At 51.9% G+C, this 13,363-nt stretch overlaps 1 protein-coding gene across 1 annotated transcript; it reads left to right on the top strand.

Annotated features, from left to right (window-relative positions):
* On the top strand, nucleotides 1–13,337 carry CTSD (cathepsin D). The gene is made up of 9 exons (XM_027888732.1): nucleotides 1–201; nucleotides 669–822; nucleotides 3,135–3,258; nucleotides 4,869–4,987; nucleotides 8,519–8,718; nucleotides 9,861–9,983; nucleotides 11,170–11,314; nucleotides 12,306–12,404; nucleotides 13,074–13,337. Exons 1-9 carry the CDS (start codon nucleotides 140–142, stop codon nucleotides 13,233–13,235), a joined length of 1,188 nt encoding a protein of 395 aa, XP_027744533.1. The 5' UTR covers nucleotides 1–139; the 3' UTR covers nucleotides 13,236–13,337.
* The last annotated feature ends 26 nt before the right edge of the window (nucleotides 13,338–13,363 follow it).

The raw sequence follows: 13,363 nt of genomic DNA, 5'->3' as shown, positions 1-13,363 counted from the left end.
AGCTGACTCGAGAAATCCCTGGAGAGGGGCCGCCGTGACTACAAAAACAGGGACGGCAGACCGGGAGCGGCGTCGCGGCCTCTCAGCCTCGGGACCCTCCAGTCTCTGATCCCCCGTCACCGCCAGCGCCATCGCCGCCATGGGGCCCCGCGGCCTCCTCTTGCTGCTCGCCCTGGCCGGGTCCTGCGCCGCCCTCATCAGGTGAGACGTGGGGGTTGCTCGGGGGCTGCTGAGCCGCCCGGGCGGAGCGGGGGACGTGGGACAGACGCTGGCAGTGCTGCTGCAGCGGGGGCCTAAGGGCTTCTCTCGCAGCAATCCCACACGGTGCAGGGGGAAGGTCTGAGACCACCCCACCCCACCCCCACCCCCCCCCGATGGAGATTTAAGGGCTCCAGCTCTCCCTGCTCATGGAGGGGCCTCTCTCCAGCTTCCACTACACCTGGTGACCTTCGGCAGCCACCCCAACTCCTCCTGGCTTTGGGAAGAGCACTGAGCGCAGCACAGCATGGGGGTCCAGCACGGCATGCTGGCAGGAGCCCAAACCTCATCCACCTCGTGCTGGCGTGTCCCCTGTTTTCAGTGGAGCCCTGCTGCCCCTCTTCCACGCCCCCCCCCTTCATCCTTACACACACCCGTTTAACAGGTGGGTGTTTGCCTTCCCCACATAGGATCCCCCTGACCAAGTTCACCTCCATGCGGCGGGTTCTGAACGAGGTCGGAAGCGAGATCCCAGATGTGAACGCCCTCACCCAGGTCCTCAAGTTCAAGTTGGGCTTTGCCAACTCAGAACCCACTCCGGAGATTTTGAAGAACTACATGGATGTGAGTAACAACCCCCTGCCATCACCCCCTCGCTGCAGTGGACCCTAGCACAATGTCGGGCAAGTGGCTGTCGCTTCTGGGGGTACCCATCCCAAGGGGGTGGTGGGACATGCCAGCCTCACTGTCCCACCGCAGCTGGGAAGGTAAAGGAGGGAGAGATGTTGGTCTCATAGGACAGTTTCATGCACCTCCATGGCTTAGTGGGTGGGCGTCAAAAGGTGCTTCCCATCATTGCTAAACTAAAAATATTAATACTGATAATTATAATAATAATAACAGCAAACAACCCTCTGCCACCCAAGCAGGAGCATTTCAGTTTGTGACCTATTTCCTTTCCCCTTTGTCAGTAATTAACAACCATAAATAAGGGCCTGCTGACTTACAGTCCTTCCTAGCCCATTTGGGTACTACTTTTGACAAGACAGGGGCATAAAAATCATGCTCCACTCCTTGAGGCGTTGGGGCATAAAAGAGTGAGCACGGGGTAGAGGAAGAAGGCTCAGACTAGGAGCCAGCTTGTTACAGGACTGGGGATGCAGGAAACTTCCTGTTCTTCATATTCTACACTGCCTTGGGAAAAGCCACCCTGCACCTCCACTTTCTTCTCAGCAGCTTAGGGAGCAAGGGGACCTTCATGGTGGTGAAAAGAGAAGCCAGATAAAGGACATGAAGTTTGCCCTTGCCCAGCTGCCAGACACGTGTGGGGTTTACTATTTCTGGGTGCCTCACTGGGTACCTTCACAGCTCTTGGCAGGCTAAGATGTGAGCACTGGCTGTCAGAGTAAAGCTAGCCTCAGATATTTGGGCATTCATTCAGGATATTGCCCCCTGCTTCCCTTTTCCAAGGGCTCTTGTCATCCCGTCTGCACCGTCCTGTGCTGGGAAGGGCCACCTCTGTTTCAGTTGGTCATGTTGAAAGCCAGGGCACTAGCGGTTGTGTCACGGTGTTGTCTCTTGCAACCACAACTCAGACCGCCTCAGGGAAGGACTGTTCTCCCTTGTCACAGGGGCACCAGTGCAACCTGTGGTGGGAGATAAGGAACCTTTGGGTCCCTCCCAGCCTGGCTGAAAAGGCTTTTGCTACCGAGGGAACTCTTGAGCCAAAAGGCACGACCCGCCCTAGAGTGCCTCGTATGTTCCATGCTGGCCCTAGGACACTTCATGGGTCTGTGTATGTGATGTACAGGGACCCCGTAGTGGGGGTTGATTTTCAAGCCCCGGCAATAATTACGGAAACACTGAAAAACAAGTGCTGCTTCCCCATTTTGGCTAATTGCAATGGATTGTTAATTACTCGGCGAGCAACCCTTGCAAACTAAGCACACAGGAGGTAAACAGCTTTGATAATCCTGTTTTCGCCCTGTACCTTAATTAAGTGCATGGGGGGTTTGGAAAAGGTACTGGCTGACTTCCCTTGCTAGCAGCCTTCTCTCCAGGACTCTGACCGAGCTGCTCACCTGGCGCAACACAGCCCTCTGCCTGTTTGGTAGGGCTGGGATAAAATAGTTCCATAAAAACAGGCCCCAAATAGGGGACCCACCTAGTATTCCCCATTCATTCTCTCCTCTGCAGGTAGAGGGATGCCTTGCAAACAGCTCAGCCATTCAGGTTTCTTCCAGTCCCAGCAGAGGTGCAGTTGCAGGGCAGAGGGGGTATCCGTCAGATACCTGTGCTGCAGGTATCTCCCAAACTTTCACCCTGCAGGCCTAAATCTACCTCTGGTGATGCTGTTGATGCCCTCTGTTCCCACCACTCTTCCAGTCTTCCAGGTCCCATGACTGAGCAGTTGTTTATTCCTCCCTACCTCGGAGCTAACCAGCAAACGCCACAAACCCCAGCAGCTGTACCTCCACCCATGATGGGCAGAGCTGCTGCTCGCTGCAACCCACAGCTCCTTTGAGAACCCACCAGCAAAGCTGCTTCCCAGCCAGTTTCAGCTTTTCAATAATGCAGGTGTTTTGCTTGGCTTCCTTCCATCGTTTTTCTCTTCCTCACAGTGAACTTCATGCTAGCCTGCAGACCTTCTCTCTTCTCTTCTTCCCTGTCTCCATGCCCCAAATGTCCTCCCCCGCACGCACCCATCCCAGTTGTCCCGGGTTTATCCTTTTCACACCCACTGTAATGAGCTGTGAACACTGAAGGGGAGCCTCCCTTTCAGAGAACAAAGGCTGGGAGCTCATCAGTGCCAAAACCAAGAGGCGGGCAGTGTCTAGATAAGAAACTGATCCTCTATTCAACCCTAAGAGGTTTTTGATCTTTAATCCGTGCTTTTAGCCAGCTTCCTCTGCTCATGGCTTCCTTCTCCTTTGCAGGCCCAGTATTTCGGCGAAATCGGCATTGGGACGCCCCCTCAGAATTTCACTGTGATCTTTGACACTGGCTCTTCCAACCTCTGGGTGCCGTCTGTGCACTGTTCCATAATGGACATCGCCTGCAGTAAGTGTTTACAGATGCCAAGAACTGCTCAATATCTTCTTCCCTGAAAAATGCAGATCCTTGCTTTGCAAGAGGAGAACTGAGGCAGCAGCGTGAAAGGGCTTGCCAGAGGCTGATGGGCTCTTTAGGGTCAGAACTGGAAATACAGTCCCAACCTCCTGCACCCATTCTTCATTACTCCCTTCCTGGTTTTTTTTTCCCTTCCAAGTCATCCACGCACAGGGCCAAATCTTCTCCAACAGCCTTGGCACTGCAGCAGAGGAACAGCATCATAGGCTGTGATGTTTCTCCCCAGATTATAGACCCAGATTATATGCCCCATTGCGCAAGGCTGACTTTTTTAAGTCAGCCTCCTGCCAGATCTGATACAAACTGTCCTAGTTTCTGGGTTATTGCTGCACAGAGCATGTACATGCATGTTTATGAAGTTATAATTAACGAGAGCCAGGTAGGCACAATGAGATGAGAACATCTTAGGGACTACAAGTTTTTTTTGCTTTGTGGCGTTCCTATGCAATAAACCTCCACAGTTGAAGATGTCAAACCTGGCTATGGCAAAATGCCGTTTAAAAGCCACTGGCTGTGCTGCTTAAGCAGGGTGGAGAAACCTGTGGAGTCAACAGATGCAACCATGAAAGGCATTCCACAGTGCTCACTGGGAGTAGAGTGGAAATTTTGGCTTCTTCTATGGCCCTGTAGTGCCCAAAGAGGAGACAGATCTTCTTTCTGGGTCTGTGAAGTGAGATTTAGGACACAGGTAGGGAGGTCCAGACCTGGTCTGTCTTGGGCGTTCCTGATGTGTAGCAGGGAGCTGGTTTCTCAAGGCAGTGGCTTGTGAGGCACTAGGATCAAAGGACTCATGAGTTTAACCTCCTGCCAGACTGGGATCCAAACTGGGACCCAGACAACCTAGCCAGGGAAGGCCCCGTGTAGCATGTTGGTTTCTGTATGGCTCAGCTGGTCCTCAGCCATCGTCTGCGCTGCTCAGCAGGCAGTCATGGAGCTGCGCTGGCCAACTCGTGACTTGGGAGGAGTCTGTGGAGGAGGAATCTACCCGGCCGTAAAACCACAGATATCTTACAGCTCCCAATCCATCCAAGAGGAAAAACAGCTTAGACTAGGGGAAAGCCCTTCTTCTCTGCAACTAAAAGAATATTTTGAGCCCTCTCTGTACAAAAAAAAAAAAAAATCCCAAACAAAAAAATTCAAGTAGTCTTAGTAAAAGAAACAGGTAAGTCCATGAGGAGAAAATGCTCATGCCCAGAGCAGGCTATATTTAAAGCCACCCTGATTCTCCAGGACATGGGGGGTACGTGTTTTGCTCTGCTAATGCACCCTGACACACCAGCCACATAACCACTAGGCTTTTAATAACCAGTGGCCAAATCCGATTTAACAGCCTGAATTGGATCTGCCCATAATTCCCCAGACATTGGAAATGCTTTGTTAAGCAGTCTGGGCTTGGTAAATGCTGGTTCAGGCCAGCCAGGTGCCTTCACATTGTTGAGCGTCCATTTGTCTATATAAGCTGGGTGGTGGTAGGGTTAGGTATCAGGAAACCATAGGTATCAAGGAGCACTAATGCTGTGTGTTCCCCTTCCTGACCACAGTGCTGCACCACAAGTACGACTCCTCTAAATCCAGCACTTACGTGAAGAACGGCACCTCCTTTTCCATCCACTATGGGACAGGGAGCCTGACTGGGTTCCTCAGTGAGGATGTAGTCACGGTAAGTTACAACTGCCCTTGCCTCGAGCTGCCCCCGAGCTGCTCCAGACTCTGTTGGGTAGAGCACTTGAAGGGGTTTGATTTCGACAGGTCTCCCTTCTTGAGTGTCCTGCTCGCATAGAGCATGCTTCAGTGCTTTGTTTCCAAGTGCTTTGAAATGATGTGGGGATTATGACTGTGGAGGTGACAATGACCATGGCAGGCTGACAAGGGGGAAGGTATTAATCTGCAAGTCAGCAGGCTGGGAGCAGGGACTGCACGCGTGGTGCCCTGCAAACATTGTTTCTGGCCATCTCTCCGGTCCTCTTCCTCATGACTGTAGAAACTCCCCAGCCCAAGCACACACCAGCAACACTGCACAGACTGCTGGTGGTACCCAGCTTGTTCCTGGACAGTATCCACACATTAGTGAATGTCCACATGGGCAGCTTCCCAAGCACAGGCTAGAAATGGTCTCTTAACTGCCCCATCCTGGTCTCGCATCAAGAACTTGTGCTTAGGGTAACACCCTGGGGAGAGGTTCCCCTGCTTGAGTTTGCTGGGTTGTTGGTGGTTGCTTCTCAGAGTTTCCTTTTCAGTGGGCAAAGGCTGAGCTTTCTGTTTTGTGAAGGGCAGGTGCCTTTCATGGCTTCCTCCCTGGTCCAGATGCTCGTGAGAGTTTGCCAGCTGCTGAGCCTCAGTGGTGCACATGCTCTCAGATTACTTGGTCTCCTGGCAGCATTAAGAGCATATGTTTGCTTTGCAAGGGGGGGAGAGACAAAGCAGAAGTTTTGAATTAAGCACATAAATCTAGGGATTTGGATGTTTCTGCGTAGGTTCAGCTGAAAAGTACTGCCTTACCAATTTCATCAGAATCAAAAGAAAAATATCCAAGAGAAGCCTGAAGTGTGTGACTCAGGCAAGGTACATTCTTTAGCTCATCCTTACAGCATGGAAATTTCAGCCTGGCCTGGAAGCACCAGCTATTGCCTTTACACTGCATCCAGAGGCAAACAGCAAACTTTACTATCCTTAGAAAGTGTGGGCCTGTTTAGCCACTTTCCAGCTTAATGCAAGAGCTGAAGTGAGTCAGAAGGAAAATTGCAGCTTTTTCTCTTTTTTTTTTTGGTTTGTAATTCTCACCCTAATGGGTGCTTGCTAATTAGCTCTTTACTTCCTGGCAGCTCAGAGTGAGGATTTTGTGCCTGAATTTGTTTGGGAAGTGGGGATGGCTCTTGGCAAACAGCACAGCTTGTAGCATTTGGTTTTTGTCTGCGCAGAAGCAAGAGAAACCTGTCATGTGTAGCTGAGCAGTGTCAGGCTTGTAGTACACAGGAACAAGGGCAACTCAGAGGGTTGGGGACCTTCAGCTTGGACACCAAGATGTTTCCTCCGATTCACAGCATGCCATAGGCATGCTCCCAGTCAAGTGTAGTCTGGCAATACAGACGTTTGAAATAGCCTTCAGTGTGACCTACTTGGCTCCAGATATCTCACCAAAAGGTGCTGGTTGTCAGGTAGCCCAGAATTTCTTTTTGAGCGGGTGATGAGCTCCCGTGAAATGTCCTCTCTCCTTCTGTGGAGGAGCCCTGTAGCACCGTGCTCTCCAGTGCTGCTTGTTCTCCAACGAGCAGCAGGTTCAGCCAACCCTCTGCTGCTCAGGCATCTCATCCCTTTATCACAGCCCGACCTTGGGATGTCCTTTAAGGACAGCAGAGGGAATTCGCTGGCCATGGGGCATGAGGTCTCTCCCCTGACTGCAGTGCAGATACACCACACAGTGTGGTGTTCTTCCTTGCCTCTCCCCTGTGCCTCTGCACCCCAAGCCCTGGTGCCAAGCTGTGCCACAGAAGCCCTCACCTCATAAGTCTGCCTTTGCCATCTAGGGCTTGCCTGTTGACTGAGGCCTATAACAAGGAGGCCAGATGAGCTGTGGGGTGCCAACACCTGTCTGTAAAGTCCTAGAGGGCAACCACTACACAGCCATCCACTGATCATGATTTTTGATTGCTCTGTGTCTGGGCAAGAGCCAGGAGAGCAACAGAGGCAAAGATCTGTCACCTGGCAGCAGCACTCTGCTATAGATGGTCCTGGGTTTCAGTCTTGCTGAGGACCAAGTGCAGGCAGGGTCTGCTGAGACCCTATGACCGGGCAGATACCTGCCTCCCCCTTGCGAAGTGCAAGCAGGGCATTACCCAAACAAACCTGGTGCTCAGTGTTATCAGTCTGTTGCATTTTTATTTTAAGTGGCAGCTTTATTGAACTTTCTGAACTGCTGCAGGACCCGCCGTGCCGAGTGGTGGCTTTTGTAAACCTGCAGCAAACAACTGGGGCGCTCACCACGTGCCAGCGAGCGGATGCGCTGCTGTACTCTTTCACCCCACATCCTGCCCTGTGGCTTTCAGCTTTTGCAAGGCTCGATCACCCTTTCCTACTGCAATCCTCCAATACCATTAAAGGCAGCACTGCTATCCCAGCCTTGCAGTGTCTAGCCCTGGGGGAATATTAGTAATTTACAGGGATCGTTATCTGCCATCAGGTAGGAGAGGCCAGCTTGTCAGTCCAGCCTGGTTCACTACAGGGCTGCTGGCTGCAGGCTGAGAGGCTGAAATTGTCCTAGCATGGATGCTAAAATTGCCTGTGGTCAGCCAGAAGCTCACAAACCTGAACTGCTAAAGCCAGGAGCCAGCAGATGCGTCCTGCTCTTCATCAGCAGAGCTGTCCTGCTTTCTGCAATCTTCTTTCCGGGGATCTGCCCTTGCAAGGCGTTTCAGCTTTCCAGTGGGGAATGCCAGTCCTTCTCATGGCTGGCAAGAGCGGTGACCTTTGAATTCTCAGTACTCCACTTGCTATTTTTGTGCTTCAGGCTCAACCTCGCTTTCTTGGCTGGTCTTCTCCCCTCCCACGGGAGGTCTCTGCAGGGTGGTGGCTCTTCCAAGAGATGCAGCAATATCCTAGGGATGTTTCTTATGTAGAGGAGATCATAGGGGTTGTGGGCAGAGGTGAGAGGGATTTGTGTTCCCAACCGCTGACGGGTGCAGCACCCCAGGAGGAGGATACAGAGACGACTTAGATGTCCAGGGTGGGGAAAAGGATAAAAAATGCAGCACAAGAGTTTTTCAGACCGGGAGGAAATTATGAAGTAGGTGATAGGGGAAGGGATGTAGAGGGGACAAAGTGATATAGGTCTGTCTATGCAAAGAGGAGGAGCTGCAGAATGGCATGGCCAGCGCCAGGACCCAGCAAAAGGCTAAAAGGGCTGAGTGAGGTGGGCAAAGAGCAAAGGGAGGCTCCTGCCCTTAAAGGTGTGCTGGGCCTTGCAGGGACTCAGGAGGTTCCACTGCGCAGCCAGAGTTGCCTGTTTCTTCCCCCGACAAGGGTGTCTGGTTTCAGCAGCTGCCTACAAATGCAACAGTGAAAGCAGGCAGGAGTGTGGCAGCACACTGAGGGACACACTACAGCCTGTGTTCAGTGAGATACCATTACCACCCTGGTCCCATGTGTCAGTTTTCTTTACAGTCTGTTTTTCCCTTCCTTCCCCATCTCCCCACAGCTCGGTAACTTGAAAATCAAGCATCAGGTCTTCGGGGAGGCCGTGAAGCAGCCGGGCATGACATTCATCGCTGCCAAGTTTGACGGCATCCTGGGCATGGCATTCCCAAGGATCTCTGTGGACCAGGTCACCCCTTTCTTCGATAACATCATGGAACAGAAGCTGATTGAGAAAAATGTGTTCTCTTTCTACCTGAACAGGTAGCGTTGGGTTTGGTGGCACACCTCCCATTGCGAGGGCAAGCCAAGTGGGCTTTTCTCTGTCTCCCAGTAGCACTTCTTGTCATCTGCTATTTTACACTCTGACCAGCACTTCCCAGTTAGATAAGCCTCAGCAAGTTCTTCTTGCAGGAGCAGTCAGGCCAAAGTCTCTTCTGTTTACTGCTTCGGAATGACAAGAAGGGAAGTAGAAATGCAGCTCTTTTACTGGTAAAAAGCTGGGTAGATCTGCAACCAGATTTTTTAACTGATGAAGAGAGAGGATGATTCCAGAGGAAAGAGAAACAAAAATAAACAGGACTGCGATCATGAAATCACATGCTGTTTGTGCAGTCCCCTTTAGAGGGGTGAACACTGCCCCAATCTGCTGCCAGAATCCCTAAGCCACATGGCCACCCCGCCAGGCAAGCATGCCCCCCTCCAGTCTTCACTAATGATGGGGCTAAATGCTCTCTCTCTCACCCCCTGTGAAATAATCTGCAGCTTTCAGCACCTTCCCACCCACTGCTACTCCCCCCAGGACACCCCATCACCCTCCTGGCACTGCAGCAGGGACTCTGAACTACTTCAGCCCAAAAAGTAGCACGTCAGGAGCAGGGAGGGCAGAGAGAGCTGCTGCTGGCTGTTCAAGCACCAGCCCTCCCCCATCACCATATTTCTTCCCATCTGCTTGGCAGTGAGCTTTTATCTGATGGTAACCTTGAGAATTCACTCCAAGGCTGCTGGTTGGCACAGCGTCAAGTGCAGATAACCTAACCCTGCATCAGCCTTGTCCAGCCCTGCACAGGCACTTTTTACAAGCAGATATTTGGGGGATCCTTGTGTCAGTGCTCAGTTCCCCTTTGCCATCCCCCTTCTCTGCCAAGAGTTTTGGCAGGTGTCTGGGAGAAAGCACTAGGGGAAAAGCTGCAGGACGCTTTGGACCAAAATATTCCCATTTTCCCAGCCCAGCCTATCTCACAGTATCTGTCCTTCTGTTGATGTAACATAGCTCGGTGTCCATTTCCAGTGCTGCTAAGGCTGTGCTTTACTCCCAAGCATCCCAGCATGCATTTTGGGGTGATGTTAAGGGGGGTTTTCTCACTCTACCTCTGATGTTCACAGGTTTGGTTGTTGTTTTCCAGAGACCCCAGTGCTCAGCCCGGTGGTGAGCTGCTCCTGGGAGGGACCGACCCCAAGTACTACACTGGCGAGTTCAGATGGATGAATGTCACGCGCAAGGCTTACTGGCAGATCCACATGGACTCGTAAGTTCCCCTCTCCACCAGACTACATGCGTGGGGTCATGTGTGCAGACAGCACATGCCCGGGGCTGGGCTGGGCTGAGATCCTCCCCACAAAGGAATCGCCTCTGTCCCTGCAACACATCCACACCAAAAAAAGCAGATTAAAATCCCAACCTGGGTTGTTTGTCTCTGGAAAGGGAGGAGAGGCAGAAGCCTTAAGGAGGTGTTCTGCAAAATCCTTTACTTTTATTTATGGTTTGACCCTTAAAAGCGCCTACTGCATCCTTGTGAACTGGGGGAAAGATGCCAGTGTGTCCTGCGTGCAGGCAAGGCGAGCCCCATGTGTTAAACCCCAGTTTTGCTCAGCTCTTAGCAAGGCCTGAGCTGCCTGGCTGACTTGCAGACAGCTCCAGAGGAGCAGGATGAGGCCGCAGGAAGCCAGCCCTTGAGTGAAGGGCACGGCGCAGCAATCAGCACACATTGTTGGAGGCAGAGGGGAGGAGAGCAGGCTGAGCTGCCGTCCGCCAGCCCCACGGTCTATTCTGAGCTTTCCCACGTGATGGGAACTTAAAAGTGGCCTGTGATCAGAGTGTGTCCTTTTCCTCGGAATCGCATCCCTCCCCAGCGCAGGGTTTTAGTTCTCGTTTTCCCCCAGCCCTGCTGCGTTGGCAAAGTGTGGCAGACCCTTGGCTGGAAGGCTTTGTTTGTCTGCACTGCTGTGAAATGTGATGCGGGTGAGGAAGCCAAGCAGCTCCTGTCATGCCTCTTCTTTGTACAGGAACCCTTCCCTTGCCCGCAGTTGTCACACCACCCCTTTAACCCTTCGTTTTCTGCTGTAGCACAATACAAGTCCATAATGCATTGCCCTTAGCTCGCTCCCTTGTCTATCAGCTGTGGTGCTTGTTCTGGAGTGCAGGTAGCAGGCAGGGTACACAGGGAACTGTCCAGGCTCTCTGCAGAAATGCAGCAACACCTCAAGGCACCTGCTCAATCACGATCAAATGACAAGGAGCCAGGGGGTCTGTGCACTGAGTTGGTGCTGCATCAGTATTTCTGAGCACCTGCCCTTCCTGGGCATTTGTCACAGGCCTGCCATGTGTGCCTGTGTACTTCCTGGGCTCAGCCATCAACTCTTTGCCTGCTGCTTCCTGCAGCCTTCACTGGGTGGCCTCTAATGATTGTGTTCTGCCTGGGCATCTCTCTGCAGGGTGGAGGTTGGCAATGGGACAACTCTGTGTGATGGGGGCTGCGAGGCCATCGTGGACACAGGAACCTCACTCATCACCGGCCCTAAAGCAGAAGTGAAGCAGATACAGAAAGCCATCGGTGCAAAACCACTCATCAAAGGCGAGGTGAGGCTGGGCTGAGAATGTGGGGATTTATGGCCATCACAGCATCTGCTCTTACACCCTACTTTGTACCCAGATGCTTCTTGAGACACAGGTCTTCTGCTCCCTCTGATCTCCGTTCCCAGCCTGTACTCCTGGAAAAGCCTCTGGCATAGCAGGGACTCCTTCATCTTTTGACCCTGGGTAGCATTCACCACTCTGCTCATGCTCATGGTAGAAGGCCCAGGTCCCATGAACTGTGGGAGGCTTTGGGTCACTGCTGCCACCCATCTCTGGGAGGTGGAAGAGAAGGGGTCTGAGTTGCAGCCAAGGCCGAGGATTCACATTAATGTGAGTCCAGAGGCACTTCAGTACAAGTGTATTTACTGCAAAGGACAACCCTTTGCTGTCAAGTTTTTAACAATCAAAGCTCATCTCATAAGGTTCTCTCTCCTCCCTGAAATTGTGGAAGAACATGGATTATAAAGACCCTCTAGAAAAAATGCCCTGCTCTGAAACCCCTCCCAAATCACAGAATTATGAGCACTTGTAAGGCATTTCTGCAGTGTCAGAGACCCCATGCTGCAGCAACAGCTGGCTTAGGCCTGCCATCATCCCCAAGACTTGCCAGTGTTAATGAAACCGGCTTTGTCTGTTCATTACATCATGAGCCCCCGTTTATGTCTGTAGGCTTTACTGAGCCACAGCTGCCTCTCCTGTGGCAAAGACCCTCAGCTGTGCCACATCGGCTGTTGCATCCTGGGACTCAGCAGAGCCAAAAGCTGAATCCAACATCCTTTGGCTCCATCTCCATCCATAAAGTCCTCTGGCCCCTCAGCTTGCAGCCCTAGGCAAGGAGCAGCCTATTTACCCCAGCTCAAGCTTCTCCTGCACCCTGAGATGAGCTGGGTTTGGGGAAAGACACAGGAAAAATGTGATTGTGCCCAAGAAAGACTGTGCTCTTTCCTGAGAGTGTGGAAGCTCCCATCTAAAGCCTTTACTCTTGCCATTTCAGTACCTGGTCCCCTGTGATAAAGTGCCAACACTGCCTATCATCACAATAACACTAGGAGGGAAGCCCTATGACCTCACAGGAGAGCAGTATATCCTTAAGGTATGTCCAGGCAGCTTCTGCCAAACTTAATGCTTCTCCCCCAAGGCCTGACTTTTGCCTCTGCTGCTCAAACTTCAGCCATGAAATCCAAAACACAAGAGCAGGCAAAGCAACGCTGGTGCTTGAGAAAAAGTCTGAAAGATTGGGGTGTCAGGGTGGTGGCATAGCTGATGGACCCAGGCAACCTCACCAAAGTCTCTCAGGGATGAGACCCCAGGAATAACGCTCATGAGGGATAGTAGGATGGGCGAGGAAGGGGTGGCAGGCTGTTGCATCACATTCTACAAACATGTAGCTCTTTCCTGCTGGATTATGGTACCATGAGGCCAGTCTTATCATAGCAGAGACCACCAGCCTGTTGTTTAAGCCATCAGAATCAACTTGCAAGGACCATCTTATGCAGACTTTCACCGATGACTCTAATTCAGGGCTGTGTGGGCTGGGAGGTGTATGGTCATGTGCAGCTTTACTCGATGCTTTAGTGCTTAAGGGAGGGAGAGCTGGGTTTGGAGACGTGGGAGCAGTGGGTTGGGAGTTACTTTTGCGATCTTGGATCTCAGATTGGGAGAGGCTGAAGCGAAGCCATCCTTGCAGGTGTTCTTGCCAAACCTGCAAGGCTGAGGGAAGGGAACGGCCTGCTTAAATTGAAGTTCTCGCTCTTCTGTCTAGGTTACTTCAGGAGCACAGACCGTCTGCATGAGTGGCTTTTCAGGCCTGGACATCCCACCCCCTGGGGGCCCACTCTGGATCCTGGGAGATGTCTTCATTGGTCCCTACTACACTGTCTTTGACCGTGATAACAACTCTGTTGGCTTTGCCAAAAGTGCCTAAACACATAACCCCCACTGCCTCTGCCACACACACACTTATACACACACATGGGAGCTGTAGAGAAAGGTTACCAGTATTAGAAACCCAGTGAGTGGAATGGGAAAAAAAAAAAAAAAAAAAAAAAAAAA

Source organism: Empidonax traillii, unplaced genomic scaffold, assembly GCF_003031625.1.
Source record: "Empidonax traillii isolate 1590-97213 ecotype Southwest subspecies unplaced genomic scaffold, ASM303162v1 scaffold245:size1430315, whole genome shotgun sequence".
Taxonomy (NCBI): Eukaryota; Metazoa; Chordata; class Aves; order Passeriformes; family Tyrannidae; genus Empidonax; species Empidonax traillii.
The sequence above is the reverse complement of the archived record's forward strand: the minus strand, read 5'-3'. Positions and strand labels throughout refer to the sequence as shown.

Coding starts and splice junctions, on each gene's coding strand:
- CTSD (XM_027888732.1), top strand. CDS start 140: ATGGGGCCCCGCGGCCTCCTCTTGCTGCTCGCCCTGGCCGGGTCCTGC. Junction 823..3,134: donor TTTTGAAGAACTACATGGAT/GTGAGTAACAAC, acceptor TCTCCTTTGCAG/GCCCAGTATTTCGGCGAAAT. Junction 12,405..13,073: donor GAGAGCAGTATATCCTTAAG/GTATGTCCAGGC, acceptor TCTTCTGTCTAG/GTTACTTCAGGAGCACAGAC.